At 43.5% G+C, this 22701-nt stretch overlaps 1 protein-coding gene across 1 annotated transcript; it reads left to right on the forward strand.

Moving 5' to 3' along the window:
• The first annotated feature begins 1993 nt into the window (after positions 1–1993).
• LOC149301845 (uncharacterized) lies at positions 1994–14712 on the forward strand. The gene is made up of 3 exons (XM_089483600.1): positions 1994–2026; positions 13021–13837; positions 13910–14712. The coding sequence occupies exons 1-3, from the start codon at positions 1994–1996 to the stop codon at positions 14710–14712; spliced, it is 1653 nt and encodes a 550-aa protein (XP_089339726.1).
• Positions 14713–22701: the final 7989 nt, after the last annotated feature.

The raw sequence follows: 22701 nt of genomic DNA on the forward strand, positions 1-22701 counted from the left end.
GAAGCCAAGTCCATCTGTCCTGCTGCTTAATGCAGGAAATCTAGCTAAAGCATCCCAGATAGGTAGCTGTCCAAACTCTTTTTGAAGACATCTAGAGAAGGAGACCGCATCACCTCTCTGGGCAAGTGGTTCCATTGCTGAATCACTCTTATTGCCAAGATGGTTTGCCATTGTCTTCCCCTGAGCCTGAAAGCGCATGACTTGCCCACAGTCACCCAATGGGTTTCATGGCTTGAGCGGGGAATTATACCCTGGTTTCCAGAGTTGTAGTCCAACACTCAACCAACTGTGCTACACTGGCTCTCAACTATCCTTCCTAAAAAGAGACACCCAGAACTGAACACACTGTTATATCCTGAAAGCTCCAGAGCCTTATGGATGAATTTATCAGATTCAGATTCTTCCCCTTTCGAACAAGGTGAGCTTCGGGTGGCCAAGTAGGTAAAGTCCCATTGTCTCCAATGGCAATGTGGTTGCGCCACCACTGAGAACAATGGGACTTAAGCATCCAGGAATTTTGGTATCTTCAGGGGAATCCAGAATGGATCTCCCACAGATACCGAGGGCCGACTGTACTTGGATGGAAGACCACCAAGGAATGCCAGGAGCTACAGGTGAATTTCTGAGGAAGAAACTAGCAAAACTGCCTCTGAATGTTCCTCTCCAAGAACACACTATAAAATACATTGGGTCACCATAAATCAACAGGCAACCTAAAGGCACTCACATACAAAATATTCCTTCAGCTCAACAAACCAGTTCTAATGGTTTTCATCTTTACCATGTCCAGTTCTTTTGCAAAGCTTATAGATCTCAATTGCTTATTCAAAAGCAAGCCAGTCTATCATATGTCACATTATAATTGGGAAAGATCTCAAGTGACACTTGGCTGCTGGTAAAATCCTTTCTTCCACACAAAACCAAAGTGAGGAATATAACTAAACTCAAGAGGGAACAAGAAAGCTTGATATTGGTAATAGATAACAACAATGTTTCTCCTCCTCCTTCCCTGAGCATGACTCCCGGCTCCACGCATTGATCCTTGCTGTCCCTTATTCCCCGAAATTTCTTTGAGTATAACAATGTGTGCCCACACACTTTGTGACCTATTAGATCAGTTGTGTTGTGGAGCTGAAGAGCAAGAAAAGAGAAGGTAATGGAGAACTCTGAAGAACATGACAATGGTGTGGGATCCAGCCATAGCCACTAGGCTACATTCAGTGTCTCTCCTACTTAGAGTAGGCCCACTGAAATGCCTAAGGCTTGCTAGTGATAAGTAACTCCAGTCTTACTGATTTCAATGGATCTATTCTAGTTTGGACTACTGTTGGATCCAACCCAAGGAGGACCATCAACACCAACAATGGATCCAACCCCAGGATAACCATCAAGACAAAAGGGGTAGAAGTCAGATACATAGCCATGCCCATCTGCAACATAAGTATGCAAAGGAATTGTGCAACACCTTGGAGACTGAAAGAATTGGTTGTATGAGCTTCTGTAGACTTGCATCTGAGGAAGTAGACCAAGTCTAAGAAAGCTTATGCAACAACTTCTTTCATGCAGTGAGCCTCAAACATGCTTCAAGATCCCTTTGCATACACCAACACTAAGTTATCCTCCATGAACTGATCATCTGACTGCTACATGCAGGGAAAAAATGGCATCATGGGGTACTATACTAGCAGAGAATGTGAAAGAAAGGTAACGTTTGGGGATGGTTGTTGATGGGAAATAACATCCAGTTTTTGTAATGAACTATGACCTTGTGCTCAAACCCTTCTTCTCAGTGTCTAAGGCCTGGTACATACCTCACAATATGTCCAGAGCAGTGGTGGCCGTTTTTCCTTCGGAGGGAAGCCACAGCCGCCAAACTGTGCAGCTTCCCTGCAGAGGAAAAAGAACCCAAGAAAAGCAGGTTCTTTTAAAGTGGCACACTTGTTATGCAGGGGCAGTATAACAAGTGTGCCACTGGTGCACTTGTTACGTAAGCATGGCATGGCAATGTGTGGATGCCGTGCGGCACGTACGTAACAATGGCGGTGCCTGTGTATACAAGACCCCATCATTGTTACTGTGCCGGCATGTACTAGGGTTGGGGACCATGCGGTTGCAACCTTTGGGGGTTCTTTTGGAGTGACAATGAACGTATGAAGGATCACGATAGAAGCAACAAAGCATCACATGTGGTCAAGCCCAGCAATTCGAACCCTGATATTGCATCACAGTGTTGGAAGATATCTGAGAGATGACCCAGTTTGTTTATATATTTATGTATGTATTTATTTTGTATGATGCCTTTCTCCCAGGAGGGACCCAAGGCAGCAGACAGACGAAGCATTAAAAAAACCTCAATAAAATTCAAACCAATTAAAATCATCAACTGAAGCATCTCTCTACAGATCCAGATGCGACTATGGAGGAGGTGTAAATTTTTCACCGTTGTTGACAAAATTAATACAAGGAAACCGCACTGAAAATCATCTCAATTCTAGCTGGTTATTTACCAGTTCTCCACTATTACCAGGAAAATAAATGGTAATTTAACACCTCACGTTGGATGCAAAATGTGGAGAGGAGTCCTCTTTTAATGACCATCACCTTGATTTGAGCATTAAATCAATTAAATGAAGCTGGTTAAATTTTAAACCCATCATTAAACCCATTAACTTTAATGGGGTTAATCTATCTGGGATTTAGACCTTCGGATGAAACTCCCTTAATCCATGCTGCCAGCGGTTTCTGTGAACTGTAGTCCAAAATACCTGGAAGAATCCAGGCTGGAGAAGACTGCACTAAATAAATTCCAGGATCTATTACAAAACTGTTATATATAATGTTAAGTATAAAATACTTGACATGGCATTACTCTTTATAAAGTGTGAAATAGTAGCCACTGGGGGGCAGGCTGATCATGACAGAAGATGCTACTATCTTCAGCCATATACTCTTTGTACCATACTGAGCTATTGAACTGTAAGTGCAGCTGCTGGGTTAATAGTTGATTCCATTTGACTCTAACTACCTTACTGTTTCTCAAACTTTCATCCTCCAGATGTTTTCACCTCACCTCCCATAATCATTGACCAGTAGCCAAGAAAACCAGGGTTTCTGGTCAGCAAAGGTTAGAATAATGTGATCGTAGACTCATAGAGTTGGAAGAGAAATCAAGAGCCACCGACTCACCTCTTTCTGCCTTGCCATGCAGGAATACACAACCAAAGCACCCCAATGGATGCTGCACCGCACTTGCGTCATGGATACGTGCCCCATGTGGGCAGGGCTGCACAGTCATGGTGCCGCCAGCACACACTAGGGTTCTAGAGCATGCGGTTGCTGCGCACTCTAGAACCCTAAAATCAGTGGTGCCACGCCACTTTTGGCCCAGCTGTCTCGGGCCATTATTGCCTTTTCGAATGAGTTGTGATGTGCCCAAAGTATAGCATGAACATGAAGGCTGCCATTCCACTATGTTGCTGAAACTCACTTTGAAATCTTGTCTGCAAGAAAAAGGATTCCCCCCCAATGGATGACCATCCAGCCTCTCTTTAAAGATCTCCAAACAATGAGACTCCACCACTCTCCAAGGGAATCTGTTCCGCACTTGAACAGTTCTTACAGTCATGAAGTTCATCCCAGTGTTGAGGTGGAATCTCTTTTTCTGTAGCTTGCATCCATTGTTCCGGGTCCTGTTCTCTGGAGCAGCAGAAAACAAGCTTACTCCATCCTCAATATGACCCCCTTCAAATATTTAAACAGGGCTATTGTATCACCTCTGAACCTTCTCTTCTCCAGGCTAAACATCCCCAGCTCCTTAAGGTGTTCCTCATAGGCATGGTTTCCAGACCCTTCACCATTTTGGTCACCCTCCTTTGGACACACTCCAGTTTCTCAACATCCTTTTTGAACTGTGGCTGAATGACTAACGTTTCAGAACCACTAATCTACTTAGATTGTCCTTTGGATGTTGTTTGACATGTCATGCACAAGGCCTTCCTAATATACTGGGGTTGCTGCTCAACCCATGGGGCCTTCCTAAACATGGCTAACCCTTCTATCCTTAGATCTTCCTTAAACCTCTCTCTGGTTTTTCCAGGTCCTGGATTGTCTCACAGGTCCTCATTTCCACATAGCCAACCTCAGACTGCTCCTCGCTGCACAACCGTGTTAAATTGGAGTGGGACAAAAATGCGGATTTGGGAGATATTTTCAACAGTCAAGAACAAATCAAGAGCAAGAAGCTCAAAGTTCTTAGGCTCTTGTTCTTCTTTTCTAAAGAAGCTAGTTTAGACTCCCCTTTCTTATCTTTCCATTGACAGGCTAATGATTTTGTTTTAATGTGAAGTCAAAGGCTTTCATGGCTGGCATCCATAGCTTTTTGTGGGTTTTTTGGGCTCTGTGGCCATGTTCTAGAAGAGTTTATTCCTGACGTTTCACCAGCATCTGTGGCTGGAGCCTTCATAGAAATTTTGTTTTGTTTCAGCATGCTTTCAGGATTGGGTTGCTTCTAGGGTCAATTACAGTGTGCTATAATGAGACCCTAAATACCATAAAGGCACAAGATCCCATCTGGTCTTGAAATTTAAACAGGGTCAGCCCTGGATAATACTTGGATGGGAGACCACCAAAGGATACCAGTTGCTGTAGGCTATATTATAGGATAAGGAGCTGGCAAAGCCACCTCTGGGTATTCCTTTCCTAAGAAAACCCTATGAAAATCAGGGGTGGCCGTAAATCAACAGGAGACCTGAAGGCACATACCTATATACATATATACATACATACATACAGAGAGAGAGAGAGAGAGACAGACAGACAGACAGACATGGCTACACACATAAATACACACACACACACACAAATAATATTAGAAATGGTTTTTAATATATAAATCATTTAATTCTATTTTACTGACAATTCTCTTGTATGTTTTGCTGCACATTGTATTTATTTTAATTTATGTATTTGAGTCACTGTTGAAGGGGTCAGCAAGAAATGAATGAACGAACAAACAAACGAACGAACTGTTTTGCTTCTGAGTATGCTGTGCCAGCTTTGGTAACCTACCCTATAGACTCCTATGCAAACACAATTTGGTGCACATACATCTACTTTATCCTGATTTTAATTATGTGTTCAGTATGACCCCATATCCACAGGACCAGAACCCACAGTTTCACCTAACCATGACAGAAAATAAAATATGTCCTTGCTAGGCATTTTCTAGGTCCTTCGGTATGAGTCTATGGTATGCTTCCACCAGATGTTGGACTGGAAATAACTCAGTTCAATAGGGTTCACTATTATCCATGGTTTCATGTTTCCACGGTAAGTGTGGGAACACATCCTCCGTGGATACGGGGGTCATATTGTATTCAAGGCTAAACAAATTCATATTTAAACCCCATTTTTTCCTGGGGCTCATTCCCACTAGGATTTAAAGCACATTGCCAATAGGTTTCTATGACCGTCGTTCCCATTTGAAACCGGTTCTCATCCTGGTGTGATCAGTTTCAATCACGATGAAGCAAGGCAAATGCAATAAACCTGCTCTTTCCTGACACTAGTTCTTTGGTGGTTCTTTTGGAAAAGGGATAATGAAAAGCTCCGCTTTCATAATGGCAACAACGTGTGAGACTTGGGATTGCTCTGACCAAAAATCCACAACAAACTAATGCATAACAAGAAGTTTATTGTAAAAGATAATGTAGAAGCATCCTGGATCAAGTCATTGCAGAATCTGAAGCACACAAAGGGGAAGCCTTAATTTAAACCGACCAGTGACCCCCCCCCCACCCTTTTTTTCCTTTCCCTCTCAGATGGTTTCTCCAATTCACCCCCCCACCTCCAGCGGAGGTTGGAGCCCTACATCAAAGCAACCCAATGCGGGCATCATTTGGTCTCCGGACATCCTCTGTCTTGGGAAAGCTATTGATGCCTTAATTGATGACTTGTATCTGTGGAACCTCTCTCAGTCGTAAATCTTTCTCAGAGTGTGAAGGATTCTTTGTCCTGTTAGCCTATGTTTTGCTTACATGACACATTAGATTACAAATCATGGCCGCAGATTTCATTTCATTGGCTGGGAAGTGAGCACTCCGGATTTTAATCCAGACTTTAAAGGATCTGATGCGGATGCCTCATTGGAAGTGGGGGAGAGTTCAGAAATGAAGAGAAGAATGGAGGTAAATGGGAGCCATAGAGAAAGAGAGGGAGAGAACACTATACATCAGTAGGAAGAGAAAGTGAATTAAATGAGAGAGATGGGAAGACAGAAAGAGGGGAGAAAGATAAGAGTGGAAGAGTGGGCAGTAAAAAGAAGAGGGGAGAGAAGAAGAAAATGACCAAAAGAAAGAGAAGAAAAGTTTAAGTCCATACACGTTGCCCTTGTTGTTCTTGTTGTCATTGTAGTTTACTCTAGCCTTTCCTACCTCCAGTGTTGGTCCTACTTATACAGACAGATTACTCCAGATACTGGGTGAGTCACTTGTGCCCCGCCAGATGTTCTTGCACTCTGTCTTTCAAAGCCAGGGCTAGATACAGATGCAGTTCAACAACATCTGGAGGGCTGCATTTCCCCACCCCTACTCTAAATGCAGCATTCAACACAAAACTACCTTTCTTTGATATGATTTTGATATTGAGCTATGGCTCTTGTACCAGAGTGATAGAGCTGAATACAAGTGCCCAATAAAGTGCCAAAGTGTCAGGCCAACTAGCTCCAAATGGCTTCCTCAAATTGGGTGTGGCTTTCTAGCAACCCAAGCAGATCATTTCCATCTCACAGTCTAAACTTGGGCACCTTTCTGCATCTAAACCAGTGATTCCCAATTGTTGGTCCTCCATTAGTTTTGGACTTCAGATCCCAGAAACCCCAGCCAACATGGTCAAGAGTCAAGAATTATAGAAGCTGCAGTCCAAAACATTTGGAGGACCAAAGGACGAGAATCACTAATCTAAAGGATGCCCTCTCCAACCGAGCTACTCTTTCGCCTCAATGTCATTGGGCTACATTATTACAGGTTGGCCTCCTAGAGCCACCTAGCTGATGGTGATCTGAATCTCATTGTTGGTCCCAACTAGAATAGACTCATTTGATCAATGGCATTTACACACACATTGACTCACCATTTAGCAGTTGATTCACTGAGTTTAGTGTAGTTGGGACTACATGGCAGGAGGTCTCTAGGATCTCAGGCTGAGTGAGATGTTCCTCAGAACCTGCTTCACAAGGTCTTCTTACTCCGGGGAGGGCAGGGACTGAGCCAGGGACCTTACATAGGTCACCCTGCCCATGTTCCCCTCCCTGTTTTTCAGATGCCTGATGCAATAAGTAGTCATCTTTTGGATTAGCAGGTTCACGTGTCCATCGGAAAAGCATTCCTCCCTGTGACATCTCATGCCACTGTAAATCGACTGACTGCATGACAAAGTACTGAGTGAGACAGATACGTGAGCCTTGTTACTGTCATCCTGTTATCTAAGGAAACTACACCAGGTCGCCATCTTTCATTTCATCCACCATCTTCTTTGGTAGATCCACCAGCACTGATATTTTGCTTGGATCCCAGCTATGCACCACAAGTTTACACACAGACACAGAATGTTATGTCAGATTCTCTGAAATATTGAGATATGTTTTGGCTCAGCTACCCATTATAGGCCTCATTCCCACTTACAGATAAATCGGTGTACAATCCGAATCAATAAATTGATTCAACATAGGATCGTGGTTTACACTACACTTGCCCTAATCGCATTTTCTGGCATCAAAATAACACGTACCTTCATCCCAACTTGGATAAGGATGAATTGGCATTTTATTTATATTGTATTTATTTCTGTTCTTGTTGTGTACCTTCGAGTCATGAATGAGTTCGAGTGAACGGATAGCGAACCTATCATAAGATTTTCTTGGCAACATTTGCTGAGAAGAAGTTTGGCATTGCATTAGTTTTTTGTGGGTTTTTCGGGCTATGTGGCCATGTTCTAGAAGAGTTTATTCCTGACGTTTCACCAGCATCTGTGGATGGCACCTTCAGATAACACTGGCATGGAAGAGAGGTATACAAAAAACTAATGCTGGAGATGTTCCACTTTGCTTACAACTTAGATGTGTCTGAAGACTGACAGATTTTTCTTCCTTTCTGAAAAATAAGAGTCGGTGTGGTTTAATTGTTTGGATGTTAGACTTGGAAGCTAGAAGACCAAGGTTCGAATCTCCACTGAGTTATGGAAACCCACCATGGACCCTAGGCAAGTCTCATTCTCTCAACCTTCGAGGGCGGCAATGGCAAACCATATACACACACACATGCCCCACTCTCTTCTAAGCCAGCATTCTCTGAAGATGCCATCCACAGATGCAGGCGAAACATCAGGAATAAACTCTTCTAGAACATGGCCACAGAGCCCGAAAAACCCACAATAAACTATGGATGCCGGCCATGAAAGCCTTCGACTTCACATCTCCAGCATTCGTACATAGCCATGTTCTTCCCCCATTCCTGATCTTCAGGAGAATTCTCTTCCATTTTCTTCCATGCCTGGACCTCAGGAAAGCTTTCACCTGCCCTCAAAAATTCAGCGAGGCCAAATGATCAAAACTACACCATGTTCAACCCACATGCGGTAGCTTGCACCTTCATTTTTGGGTGTGTGCATGGCCAAAACAGAAAGGGAGGCGTTTATCCAAATGTGTTTGTGGGTGCCACGGTTGTATGCGATTTAGTATTAGCAACAATCCAAGGTAATTGAAGAAACTATCCGTGGAATGAATTAAGCTGATAAGGAAGTTTTTGGATGATCTTTTGAGCGTCGCCTAAGCCTCTGCTGTAAAGTGGTGCCAAACTGCATTATTTGTACAATATAGATGTATACTCAGGCTTCTGCATTTAAACATACTTTCTGCTTGAAAAAAACCTTTCCTGTTCTCATTAACATATTCCAAAGTGGCTTACTGGATTTCTTAAAAACTATTCTAGAACTATACATAATGTATTCCATGTTATACTTTTTATTATACTAATGTGTGTGTGTGTGTGTGTGTGTGTGTGTGTGTGTATGTGTATGTGAATGGCCCATGGTCCTGACGTTTCATGATCCTTGGAAGAGGTGGGACATATAAATAAATAAATATTATTATTATTATTATTATTATTATTATTAATTAATCCACCAAATAATAAACTACAACTACTACTGCGTGCTTTAAGAAATGTCCTGCTTATTCTCACCAAGAGACTTCAAAAAATGGCTATCAATAATTGTTCGAAAAGCAAAATTAAACAGCAGTAAAGTGTGTGTGCATGGGTAAACATTGGCACATGTATAAAACCAGTAGCCATAACAGAGCCACATCTAGGAAATGCGCATTGCGGAGATCCCTGGATTTTCGCCCTAAAGCTCATTCCAAAACAGGTCCTTATTGGATTATCTGCCTTCTCTTTTCCTCACACAGAAATTTCAAGCTTTAAAAATGATTCATTAAAGGGATTAAGTCTCTCTCTCTCTCTCTCTCTCTCTTTCTTTCTTTCTATCTCTCTTTCTATCATTCAGGTCACCTGTCAACTTATGGTGACTCCATTAATTTCATCCGATTTCCTTAGTCAAGGAATGTTCAGAGGTGGTTCGCTATTGCCTTCCTCTGAAATGTAGCCTCCATCGCTGAGCCTTCCTTGGTGGCCTCCTTCCAAAAACTAACCAGGGCCTACCCTCCTTAGGTGTCTTCAGGGTATTTAGGACATATGTAGCTATAAATAACTATGAATAACTAGATATCAATATAGCTATAGTTAGAGATGGTGGCACTACTTTGTGATTGCATACCTTCAAGTAGTTTTCTGACTTATGGTGACCCTAAGGCAAACCTATCACGGGGTTTTCCTGGCAAGGTTCTTCTAATTGGATTTGTCGTTGCCATCTTATGAGGCTGAGAGAGTGTGACTTGCCCAAGGTCCCCCAATAGGTTTCCATGGCCAAGCCAGGATTCGAACCCTGGTCTCTGAAGTCATAGTCCAATGCTCAAACCACTACATCATGCTGGCTCAGCTATCAGTATTGAAAAGTTTACATATGACGGTTGCTCAAAAATGGAAAGGCGAACACAATTTCACTTTGGATTGTTGGGATGAGAAGTTGTGATCCCTTACGGGTTCACAATTCAAGAAATGAACTCCATGATCACTTCTTTATTACTGATCGATTCCTGCTTATTTCTCTTATTGATAGAAACAGAGGTAATCTAGATCCATCTATTTATGATGTTGGTCTTTGGAATGACATCTTAACCTAAAGGCCACAAAAAGAAGTCTCCACTTTGGAGACTTGTCCATGTTCAGATGTCCATCCTCAGTTCTGCGTTTGGCTCTGAGATGGAAACTGGATCAATTCTCAATAGCAAATGGAAATAAATGTTCGTCTCTAGTTTATTCAATAACAAATGGAAATAAATGTTCATCCCTAGGAACCACCTATAGATTCCCAAACATAGGCGTATTGCAGGGAGTATTTGGAACAGCTTGGAAGAAGAATCCAGGTGGAAGAAGGTCCATCCAAAAGTGGGAACTACTGAAGGATCCGAAGGGGACAAAGCCCACATATATTTTATATACCTGGATAGACAGTCAAGTAGAGATAGCTATCTGTTTTAAAAAAGAGAACTGCTTTGAATACTTTTCAAATAAAAATTAGAGACGTCTCTTGAATCCTTTTAAGCTAGAATAAACCCATTGAAACAACTGATGAGTGGTGAGTCAACATTTATGGAGACCCCATAGATCCGGTGGGTCCAATCGAGTTCATATTGACACTAAAGTTCAAGGCTAAATGCTTAAATATGTTGGGGCCTTGATATCCACTGGGGTTTGGTTCCAGGAACACCCCCCCCCCCCCGTGGATAATAAAATCAATGGGTGCTTAAGTCCCATGAAATACAATGGCATAGCAAAATGGTGTCCTTTATATAAAATGGAAAAATCAAAGTTTGCTATGTGGAATGTATACTTTTTTGGAATATTTCCAAGCCATGGATGCTTGAATCCATGGATAAAAAAATCAATGGATAAGGAAGGCCAATTGTACATGAAGTTGGTAATCAGACTGTGGATTCCTGAAAGCATCTACTACCCAAAGAGCAAAGAGTCTACTGCCCAAATTGAATTAGGAAAGTCAAGGGGGATTGCAGAGAGGTAGGAGGTATAACCACACATGTTTAACATGTCCTGATGTGTATTTTCATGTGTCCTTTTTCTAAAGGGAGAAGAACCTGTGCAATTGGGTAAATCAGAAAGTCCCCCAATGGGAACACACTGCTGATCCAAACCCACCCGAAGCCCACCATCTCCCTCCACCTGTGACCTGAGGCATCTGTATGAAGCATCATCACAGGAACTGGCACATTAGGTGGAGCACATCATTAATCTGTTTATGTTTCATGCAGCACCTAGCGATAGAAAAAAAAGAGAGAGAGAGAGAGATAGGGATCTCATATGACTTATGAGGCATCTAGGGTTTCACGAAGCCAGTTGTTAGAGAGATGCTAACTATGTCACTTACCATTCCTGGGGGTGTCTCATTTCCCGTGGGAGAGGCCAGGGGACGCTATAAAAACCATTTGTGGTCTCCCGGCTCATCATTCGCTCCATTGGGACACCTTCGTTTGGAACGCATTCGTTGAAGGAGGTAAGACCAAGCCGCAATGCTTAAAGCTCTTCTTTCCTTTCTGTTGATGGATGGTCGGCAACTTTGCACTGATGCCAAGATAACATCATGATGATTGTATATGAGTTAGAGCTTTGTTTTGCAAGAGGTTGACTTGGACACTGGGGTTAGCACTGAATGCCGCAAAGAATTCTTTCAGGAGAAGCGAGAGGTAGAGAAATTATTGCAAATCTATGGACTTCCAGATGTTGAGCACCTTCAGCTTGAATCAGCCTCATGGTCAAGCATGGTGAGAGTTATAGTCCAGTTCCCTGCTCCAGAGGGAAAACGTTTAGGCAGGTTTTCATAGAGCTTCTTCCATCCATATTTGATGGAAGACAATCTTTCCCAATATACTGCTTTGGACAGTGCACAGTGTTGGGTATGGGGCCAACATTTCCATGGTCATTGTGGGTCGACTTTATGTGAGAAGTTAAGGTCACAGGAGATGAATGATGACTGGCAGTGAGAGCTAAACAGGAGGTTTCTTCATTCCCTTAGCTCTTTAATCCTTTACAATAATTAAAGGGCAAATCTGACAGGCAAGCATTCATGAGCCAAATTGTTCTCAGCAAAGGCTCGCATTCATGTATTTCACGGGTCTAGACTTGCTTGCTAACCATGCCAGGTGCCTTCAATACCATTATCTGACCTATATCTCTCTACAACACATATAAAAAGGTTCAAGGTTGCTAGTTTGCAACCGCTAATATAACAAAGATTTTCAAAGTCCAAAGGACAGAGAATAGAAAGTTGAACTATAGTTATTATTGAGGCATGTGGGATTGACCACAGAAATGAAGAGGGAGGCTCCTTTTGTGGAATGGATTTCCACTTCAAAAACATTCATAGAAAACAAGTATAGAATAGAGACGGATAAGTGAACTCTTTACTCCCAGGTATGCTAGATCAATGTTCCTCAAGCTATCTGATGTGGAGGACCAGCATTAACCACCACCACCACCTGTGTTCCAGGATTTGGCACCATTCTTGTGAATGTTGGCTATGGTAGTTCCTTCTTGGAAGCTCTCCAGGGATGGGCAGCTCATGGTTCATGGACCACACAGGTCTATGCACCACCTCACTGCTTCATGGATCAGACTGATATATGAAACACCACTTTGGTCTACTACCACTCTATGGTCCATCACCATCATGATAGATGGCTAGATGCTTTGCTTTTCCTGCATGTGAAGCTCCCCAACTTTGAAGACCAAAATGGTACAGCTCAAATGCCACCACCTACATGAAGACAGGAAAGTAAAAAAGTGTCTGTGTCTAGCATTGTTCCTTGCTAATTGTTTCCTTGCTCTCTTTCAGGACTTACCCACACTGAAGACTCCTGGAAAGATGAGCCAGCAAAGACAAAGTGGCTGTTGTGGATCCAGCAGGGGCAGCTCCTGCGGAGGTCACAGTGGAGGCAGCTCCTGTGGAAGTCACAGTGGAGGCAGCTCCTGTGGAGGTCACAGTGGAGGCAGCTCCTGCGGAGGTCACAGTGGAGGTGGTTACCAAAGCCAAGGCTCATCCTGCTGTGGCCGTCGTGGCAGCAGTAGCGGAAGTTCATGCTGCAGTGGTGGAGGCTATTCTGGTGGAATTGCCCAGATCTCCGGAGGTGGAGGAGGATCGTCCGGTGGGTGCTGTAGAGGAGGTGGATCGGGACAGCGTGTTGTCGTCGTTTCAGGAGGCCAAGGATCTTCCTGCTGTGGTGGCTATAGCAGCAGTGGGAGCTGTGGAGGAATCCAACAAATTCGAGGCTCTGGCTGTTGCAGCGGTGGAGGCTCCAGTGGGGTCATCATAGTACCAGGAGGTGTTGGTGGCCAGTCTTCTGGATGTTGCCTTGGAGGAGGATACGACGGTGGGATGAGCCAGCAAAAGATTCCACTGATCAGTGGTGGTGGATCTGGAGGCATTTGCTGTGGAGGTGGTAGTGGAGGTGGATCAGGTGGACAGACCATCATTGTACCTGGAAGCAGCAGTGGTGGGGGATGCTGTGGTGGGGGAAGCTCAGGCGGGTTTCAGACTATTGGAGGTGGAATCAGTGGTGGATCTGGATGTTGCAGTGGAGGAGGTAGTGGAGGTGGATTAGGTGGACAGACAATCATTGTACCTGGAGGTAGCAGCGGTGGGGGATACTGTGGTGGGGGAAGCTCAGGTGGGCTTCAGACTATTGGAGGTGGAATCAGTGTTGGATCTGGCTGTTGCAGTGGAGGAAGTGATGGTGGTGTCAAGGTTATTGGTGGGGGATCTGGTGGAAGTGGATCCATCTGTGGAGGTGGTGGATCAGGTGGGGGAGTGAAGATTATTGGTGGAGGATCTGGTGGATGTGGATCCATCTGTGGAAGTGGTGGATCAGGTGGGGGTGTGAAAGTTATTGGTGGAGGATCTGGTGGAGGCGGATCCATCTGTGTAGGTGGTGGATCAGGTGGGGGTGTTAAGGTTATTGGCGGAGGATCCGGTGGAGGTGGATCCATCTGTGGAGGCGGTGGATCAGGTGGTGGTGTTAAGGTTATAGGTGGAGGATCCTGTGGAGGAGGATCAATTTGTGGAGGTGGTGGATCAGATGGGGGTGTTAAGGTTATAGGTGGAGGATCTGGTGGAGGAGGATCCATCTGTGGAGGTGGAGGATCTAGTGGGGGTGTGAAGGTTATAGGTGGGGGATCTGGTGGAGGAGGATCCATTTGTGGAGGAGGTTCAGGTGGGAAAACCATTGTTGTGAGTGGGGGAAGCAGTGGGGGATCAGGCTGTTGTGATGGCGGAAGCTCTGGTGGAGTTAAGATTATTGGAGGTGGAAGCAGTGGAGGATCTGGGTGTTGTATTGGTGGAGGGGACTCAAGTGGGAAAACCATTGTAGTATCAGGAGGTGGAGGTTCTGACTCTTGTGGAGGAGGATCTAGTGGGGGATCAATCATCATTGGAGGTGGTGGCTCTTCCCAGGTCAAGTGTCCCCCTGTCATTCCACCTTGCTTAGGGCAAACCAAGCAGGTTTGTTCACTGCCTCCCTCCATCAAGTAAGATGCGAGAAAGAAAATATACCTCGTCCAGCTGATGCCATGTTCTCACAGTCTCGTTTTAAGCTGAGGACCTCCTGCATGTTGCATACCTTGTACTTCTCTTCAATAGCATTTCATGTTTTTAATTTTGTGCATGGTTAATGTGTGACTGATTATTCGAAAATAACTTATAATTTATGTGTCCTTGTGGTGGAGGGGAATCAGTAAGGAACCCTCACTGACTTTATGTTTCCATCTCCGTTCTAATGCATGGGAGATAATAAAAGCTTACCTCATTATGGACATGCCTCTGGTTTGTTCTTGGATTATGCTGGTGTTGCCGACATCTTTCCACCAAGTGTCTCTTTAAATACTGAACACACGGTTCTCTTTTCCTTGGCCCAGCTTCACAAATCTTTATGGAAAATAAAGTCAATTTAGTCAGATATGTTCACATAATTCAGTAACATAGAACTCAATAGCTTGTGCCTGGATGTGCAAGGAGCCATAGTCCATCTTTGCCAACATGGGGATGAAGGAGGATAACACACACACAATTCAAAAGATAATAGAGCATCTAGAAAAGAACATGGTATTTATAGCCTCTCATTGCAATCTCCCAGCCCATTGTGCAGTAGGATCAACCCCATCCTATGTCAGGCACATTCCTCAGTTCCCCATCATCTCCTTAAATTCCCAGCACCACCTCCTGTGCCAACATGGAGCAAGGCCTTTTCTACGTATCTACCAATTTTCACTTACTTTGGTGGCATCTGAAATCGGATTGAACAAATATGGAAGGCAACCTATCAGTGGCTGCTAGCCATTGTAGCAATTAAGAAACCTCCATTTTGAGAAACCAATGCATACCATTTTTAAAGATGTTATTCGGTAACACTGCAAATGAATATTGGAAAGAGGAACAGCTGAGTTGGAACAAATCCACAAACTCCAGTCCATCAACAGTGGTTTGAACAGAGGCAACGGCTTGTAAGGATGCTCTTGGCCAGGATATCACATCTCCTTTCTGTTTCCCAGCCTGCACATACCACATTCTCAAACTCTTTCCATCATTTATATAGTCATCCACCCATCCTGGTCTTAGGCAACATCTCTCCTCCTACCTTTATACCTCAACAACCATTGTTAAAACTGAATTTGTTATCACTACACCCATAGGTTTTGCATTTCTATAGGTATTTCCTGTAATAGAGTTTTTTGAGTGCTGCAAACTCTGATAAGAATCCTGGATCAATGCAAATCTTTGGGACTTATTCTGCTCAAATTTCATGTATGGTTTTGGGCTGGAAATGACCTTTTTCTGTGCAGGAATCAATGCATCTGGATAGAAGAAGCATCATTTTTCTGGGCAGGAAATGCTGTTTCCTATGTAGACAATGTCATTCTCTGTGCAAAACAACCACATGTGAATTTTCGGCAAAATAAGCCCTGAACTGCAAAGATTTTCTGGCAGCAGGAAGACAATTGTTAAAACCACCCATTGTTTCCTTCAAAAAGAAACTTAATAATGTATCACAAGCCTATATGCCACCTTATAACCAAGAACCTAACTTTTCCTCACATTGCTTTGATTGCAAGGACGCTTCCAGATGCACTGAGAGCTAGAAACTGGTTCAAAATCATCTGTTGTTGTTGTGTGCCTTCACATCATTTCCGACTTATGGTGACCCTAAGGGGAACTTATCATGGAGTTTTCTGGGGCTGAAAGTGTGTGACTGGCTCAGGGTCACTCAGTGGGTTTCCATACCTGAGTGGGGAACTGAACCCAGAGCTCCAGAATCTTTGGCCCAAGACACACTGGCCAAAAGTGGCATGCCGGCACCAAAACTAGGGTTCCAGAGCGCATGGCAACTGCACATTCTGGAACCCTAGTCTGTATGGGCAGTGATATCATGGCGGTGTCCTGACCACATGGGATCCGCCATGATGACGAGGACAACATGCAGCGTTTGCACATAGCTGCGCCTTGACATATGCAACGCTCCACAAAAAGAACCAAGAAGAACTGGGTTCTTTTTACTGCAGAGGGGTGCTGCACAGTTTGGTGGCTGCGGCATCCTTCTGCAGTTAAAACAGGCAACTCCAGTCCGCCATTTCTTGGTGGTCTGTACTGCCCCATAGTCAATAGCTCAAACCACTACACTACACTGCCTATCTAGTGAGCTTCAAATGACAGGTTGAACTTGGGTCCCTAGCACTCTACCCTAGGGGCCCAAGCAATTGAGACCAACCTTTAAATTGCAAGGCACCTTACATCCCAATATTTTTTTGGGGGGAAGCATGATACAAACAACAACAACAACAACAACTTCTCTCTTCTTCCCGCATAGCACCATCCCAGCTTCTGCTTCTTCTTCATACTAGATCACTGCAGACTGTCATCAACTGCCTTCTAAATATCCAGAGAAGCCGAAGCAAGCACAGACATCTGTGGAAACCCTGCCCTGAAAGACAATGGGATGGATTCCATCGGCGGGTGACTCCTGAACTCAATCTTGGTATTCCATCAGTGCCTAAATCTCCACCCTACATATGTAGGTGTATTCTATCTTGGGCTGTCCCGGTTGACAATGAGGAAAGCTGAAGAATCATTTCTGTCCTCCTAGGGCATTGCCATCTTAAGGCGTGCCAAAGTGTCTATGTAACACCTTTGGGATTTCTTTAATCTTGTGCATCACAATTTAAGAATTATTTATTTGTGCAAAGTGATGGTTGCAGTTCTGTCATGTAGTGTTGCAAATCCCACTCACCCCCTTTCTATCCCAGGCCTCATTCCCACTACCTTTTAAATTGGATCACAAATCAGTTTGAACCAGTTCAAAGATTCTGAAAGAGGAGGCCATGCGCTAGATACATTTAAACCCGAGTCTCTTTGATGCTGTTGTTTTCTGCGTCTTTTTCGATAAACCGATTCTGTGCAAGTGTGAACCAGATGCAGATCGGAACCGATTTAAATTTCCCCTTCATCCGACCAGAGAGGGTCCATTTTGAATTGATCCATGCATGAATGTGAACCACAACTGGATTACTTTAGAGGGGAAAATGCGATTGGGGCAAATGTAGTGGGAGCCATGCTCCGCTGTTGAATCGATCCATCGATTTGGATTACACACCTCGATTTATCTGTAAGAGGGAACGAGGCCTCAGTTTCACAAGAGAAGATGAAACATTCCAAATGCTCACATTCTCCCACTGATGAGAGATGGCACCATTTTTGGTGATTTTTCAGTGTACTGTTTTCCACAAAGCAATGGATTTTATAGAATCATAGAAGCATAGAATTGTAGAGTTGGAAGAGACCACAAGAGCCATCCAGTCCAACCCCTGCCGTGCAGGAACTCTCAATCAAAGCATCCTTGAACAGATGGCCACCCAGCCTCTGTTTAAAGACCTCCAAGGAAGGAGACTCCACTCTGAGGAAGGAGTGTGTTCCACTGTTGAACAGCCTCACTGTCAGGAAGTTCCTCCTAATGTTGAGCTGGAATCTCTTTTCCTGTAACTTGCAGCCATTGTTCTGGGTTCTGTTCTCTGGAGCAGCAGAAAACAAGCTTGCTCCTTCCTCAATATGACACCCTTTCAAGTATTTAAACAGGGCTGTCATATCACCTCTTAACCTTCTTTTCTCCAGGCTAAACTTCCCCAGCTCTATTTTGCCCCCTCTATTTTGCTATTGTGTTTGATTGTGTGTGTGCTTTTCTGATATCATATGGGGTGGGAAAACCTCATTGACTCATTAAACATAGATAGGTGCCTAATTTTGGTCTGCAGGAAAGACGCAGCCTCCAGACCACGGGACTTCCCTGCGGACCAAACAGAACCCGCGAAAAATGAGTTCTTGAGGCGCCATTATGATATCACAGTGTGCCAATTGTGCACTCGCGATGTCATAATGGTGCCGCGATGTGCAGACGTAACGATGGCCGCGCCCATTTGTACAGGGCATCACCATTTTGACACCGGTGAGGGTGAGGGGTGTCTAAAAGTGCCATCCCTCGCACATGAGGAGGGTGTCCTATTGCGCTCATCTGGACCGGGCCATATACATCCTTTAACATCTCGAACAAGAAAATATGTGTATCTTTTCTCTATAACTACCACTGTCTCTAATTGGGGATTAGCGAATCTTTGTTTAAAAAGAGAAAAGAAAGGAAACTAAGAATTTCAATAGAAGTAACATAAGAAATCACAGAACATGTAGCCATTGATACATTTTATCTACCTGATGCATTTATACCATGCTTTTCCTCCCATGCAGGAAAATTCATGTGATGTTTCTTCCATACTTTATACTTAGAGTATCCCCTTGAGATTGATCAGAATGAAAGAGAAAGAAATTTGAGAGCAAGGTCAACCAAGTGACTTGAAACAGGATACTCCACCCTGAATCCTGTTTTTAATCCCAACAATGTAGACTGATTGAATCAATTGAGTTTACCTAAATGTTGACTCACCATTCACCACTTGATTCAATGTTGGGTTTAACTAATAGGATTAAGTCTTCCTGAAATCCCCCTCCTGCACTCTATTTGTAATGCCACACTGGCTCTTACGTCTCCATGCTTTGGTTTATGGACCCTAAGAAAGAGGAGAAGGCAGTCAATTCCCTCCATATCAAGGCTTGGGAGGATGACCCTCCTGAAATAATCAGACACACGGCTAGACCACCAATAATCCTATGTAGTTCAGGCTCTTCGGGAAATATTGATCATAAGTATTATCAATAGCTCTACTAAATGATGGCACTAACACTAAGGCTTCGCTGCACTGCAAAAATTACACACCGCCTCAGTGACATGGCTCAATGCTATGGGATTCTGGGATTTATAGTTTTATGAGATCTTGCACTGTCTCTATCAGAAAGCTCTGGTGCCACAACCAGCTACAAATCCCAGGATTCCAAAGCATTGAGCCGTGACGATTAAAGCATTGTTTCTGCTGTGCAAACACAGCACAAGAAGCAATAATTCAGAGACATAGCTCATGTTAGTCTGGAATATCAGTATGCAAAGGGAACTTGCAGCACCTTTGAGACTAATTGTGTTAAAGCTGTTGTAGCATTCGAAGAGTTAGGTCTACTTCCTCAGATGCATGGATTGAGTTGGTGCCCAGAAGCATTAGAGCTTACCGCTGAGCCCTTCCAAGAATAACAAAAGCTGCCTGTAATCTATCCCATGCATACTTAGGGCTCATTCCCATTGACAAAATAACATGGGTTGTGATTTGGATCCACTCCGTGTCTGTAACCCATTGGTTCCCAACCTTCCTAATGCCGCTACCCTTTAATACAGTTCTTCATGTTGTGGTGACCCAAAGCCATGAAATTATTTTCATTGCTACTTCATAACTGTAATTAAATAGGTGTTTTCCAATGGTCTTAGGCGACCCCTATGAAAGGGCCATTCAACCCCCAAAGGGGCTCCGACCCACAGGTTGGGAACCACTGCTGTAACCGATTTCAAAAGATCCCTCGTTCTCACTATAAAAGGGGATCTTTTTTATGCCACTTGAACTGGTGTAGTTACAAAATCAAACAATCACATAGTCTATGAATCACATAGTCAATCAATCACATAGTCTATCAATCGTATATTCTAGCAATTGCATATTCTGTCTATCACAAGGGGGGAAATGGTGGATCTGTCAAAACGTCACCCCTCTGCCGTTTGTCCCTTCTTGCCTTGCAAGTAGTTACCAAATCAAACAATTGCATATTCTATCTATCACATATTCTACCAAGTACATATTCAATCAATCATATTCCATCAATCACATATTCTATCAATCGCATATTCTATAAATTTGTTCCTCCCCTCAGAAAGAATCGATTCTGGTCTGATGTTCCCACTGGTAGGAATCGCGTCAGAACCGATTCTTCTCAAAAGAACCTCAAAATAACTACTCCCCCAAAACCGCAGGTTTTTTGTGTTTGCTCCGCTTTATTTCCCCTGGAATTGATCCATTGAGGATCAGAATCGATTTCCAGTGGGAACTAGGGGCATATACCCTGAATCAGGATTCGGAGCTTATCATAGTGGGAATGACCTCATGTTGAGGAGCAAGCTGCATTTGACACATAGAAGACATATAGTGCTTTCTAGAGTCTTCATATTTAAGGAAGTTTCATTGATGATGGATGGGGGACGTAATTTGCCCACTCAACCATATGCTTGCAAGTTGAGAAACTGCAGAACCTGCCTTCTGATGTTAAGCACCCAACCTTAAAAACTGTTCTTGGGTTCCTGCTTTTATTGAGACCCCTTTCAAAGAAATCCAGACTGGTCATTGTCTGGACACCAAAGGTCAACAACGCTAACAACCCAGTTTAACAACAAGGTACATTGGAATCACCCAAAAGCAAGAATACAGTTGGGGGGTTTTAAGGTGGATGGAGACCAGACACTAGGCCATCCATGACAAATAATGGACAGTCTCTATACCAGCATCTGAAACAGGGCTGGGCTTCTATATGCTGGTGTACACAGCATAATGTTTTTGCCTCCCTTGTTTCTTAGAGATAAGCTTTCTAAAGGCAGTGATAAGGAGATGAAAGCCAGGCAGGGCTAAAATGATGAAAAGATTCTTTAGGAGAAATACAAAGAGAAGAAACCTGTCTATGGAGGTGGCATAAATTAAAGGTAATGTGCACCATGGATATAGAATGAATCATAGTAAGTCAAGGAAAGTCAAGGAAGAGGCACAGCTTGGAGGCCATCTAATAAACTGTCATACTCCATGCTGGATCTAATATTTCATGCAGGAAATCTATAACTAGAGGATGGCCAACAGATGGCTGTCCAGCTAATGCTTGCAGATCTCCAGAAAGATGAATCATCTAAGCTATTTATTCATTTAATATATACCCTATCTTTCTCCAGATATGGAACCCCAAACAGCTCACAATGACATACACATGTGTTAAGTTTCACTTATGTTTGTCCCTCTTGGGGCACTGTGGAGATTGATATTCCCTCCACAAAACTCAAAGCCCTTGGCATATTGCACAACTTCTAAAGCTATGGCCAAGCTATGGTTGGAACTGCAGAAATGTCTGGCTATGTCCCAGTAGCCAGTTGTGAAACCTCTGGAGGACTGTGGTGGATCTCAGTGCTGATGCAATCATTTTGTGGCTACCGGAATGCAGACACTTCTCTGATCCTCCGTAAGAAACAGAATGGTCCAAAAAGGATGTTGAGAAACTGGAGCGTGTCCAAAGGAGGGTGATTAAAATGGTGAAGGGTCTGGAAACCATGCCTTATGAGGAACATCTTACGGAGCTGGGGATGTTTAGCCTGGAGAAGAGAAGGTTAAGAGGTGATATGATAGCCCTGCTTAAGTATTTGAAAGGATGTCATACTGAGGAGGGAGCTGACTTGTTTTCTGCTGCTCCAGAGACTAGAACGCGGAACAATGGAAAAAAGATTCCAGCTCAACATTAGGAGGAACTTCCTGATAGTAAGAGCTGTTCAACAGTGGAACATACTTCTTCCTCGGAGAATGATGGCAACAAATGGATGGTCATTTGTTGGGTATGCTTTGATTGAGAGTTCCTGCATGGCAGGGGGTTGGTCTGGATGGTCCTTGGGGGTCTCTTCCAACTCTATGATTCTATGGTTATTTGGGGGAGTATATGACTCAGACTAGTGTAGTTCTGCATGAATGGACAAGAAGCTATAGACAAGAGGCTACGGTCAAAACAGAACGTGAAGAAATAGAATGATTTCTCATTAGCAAAAGAATCAGCCAAGGCTGCATCCTTTCACCCTACCGGTTCAATGTATATGCAGAAAATATTATGCAAAAAGCAGGATTAGACACAGAAGGGAAAGGTGTGAAAATAGGAGGCAGGAACATCAATAATCTAAGATATGCAGATGACACCATACCAAAAGCAGAAAGCATCACCGACCTAGAGCAACTACTGAGGAAAGTCAAGGGGAAAAAATGCAAAAGAAGGCTTATTGTTGAACACAAAGAAAACAAAAAATAATGA

Source organism: Sceloporus occidentalis, unplaced genomic scaffold (genome assembly GCF_023333645.1).
Source record: "Sceloporus occidentalis isolate IW3139 unplaced genomic scaffold, rSceOcc1.0.p SCAF_20, whole genome shotgun sequence".
NCBI classification, from domain to species: Eukaryota; Metazoa; Chordata; class Lepidosauria; order Squamata; family Phrynosomatidae; genus Sceloporus; species Sceloporus occidentalis.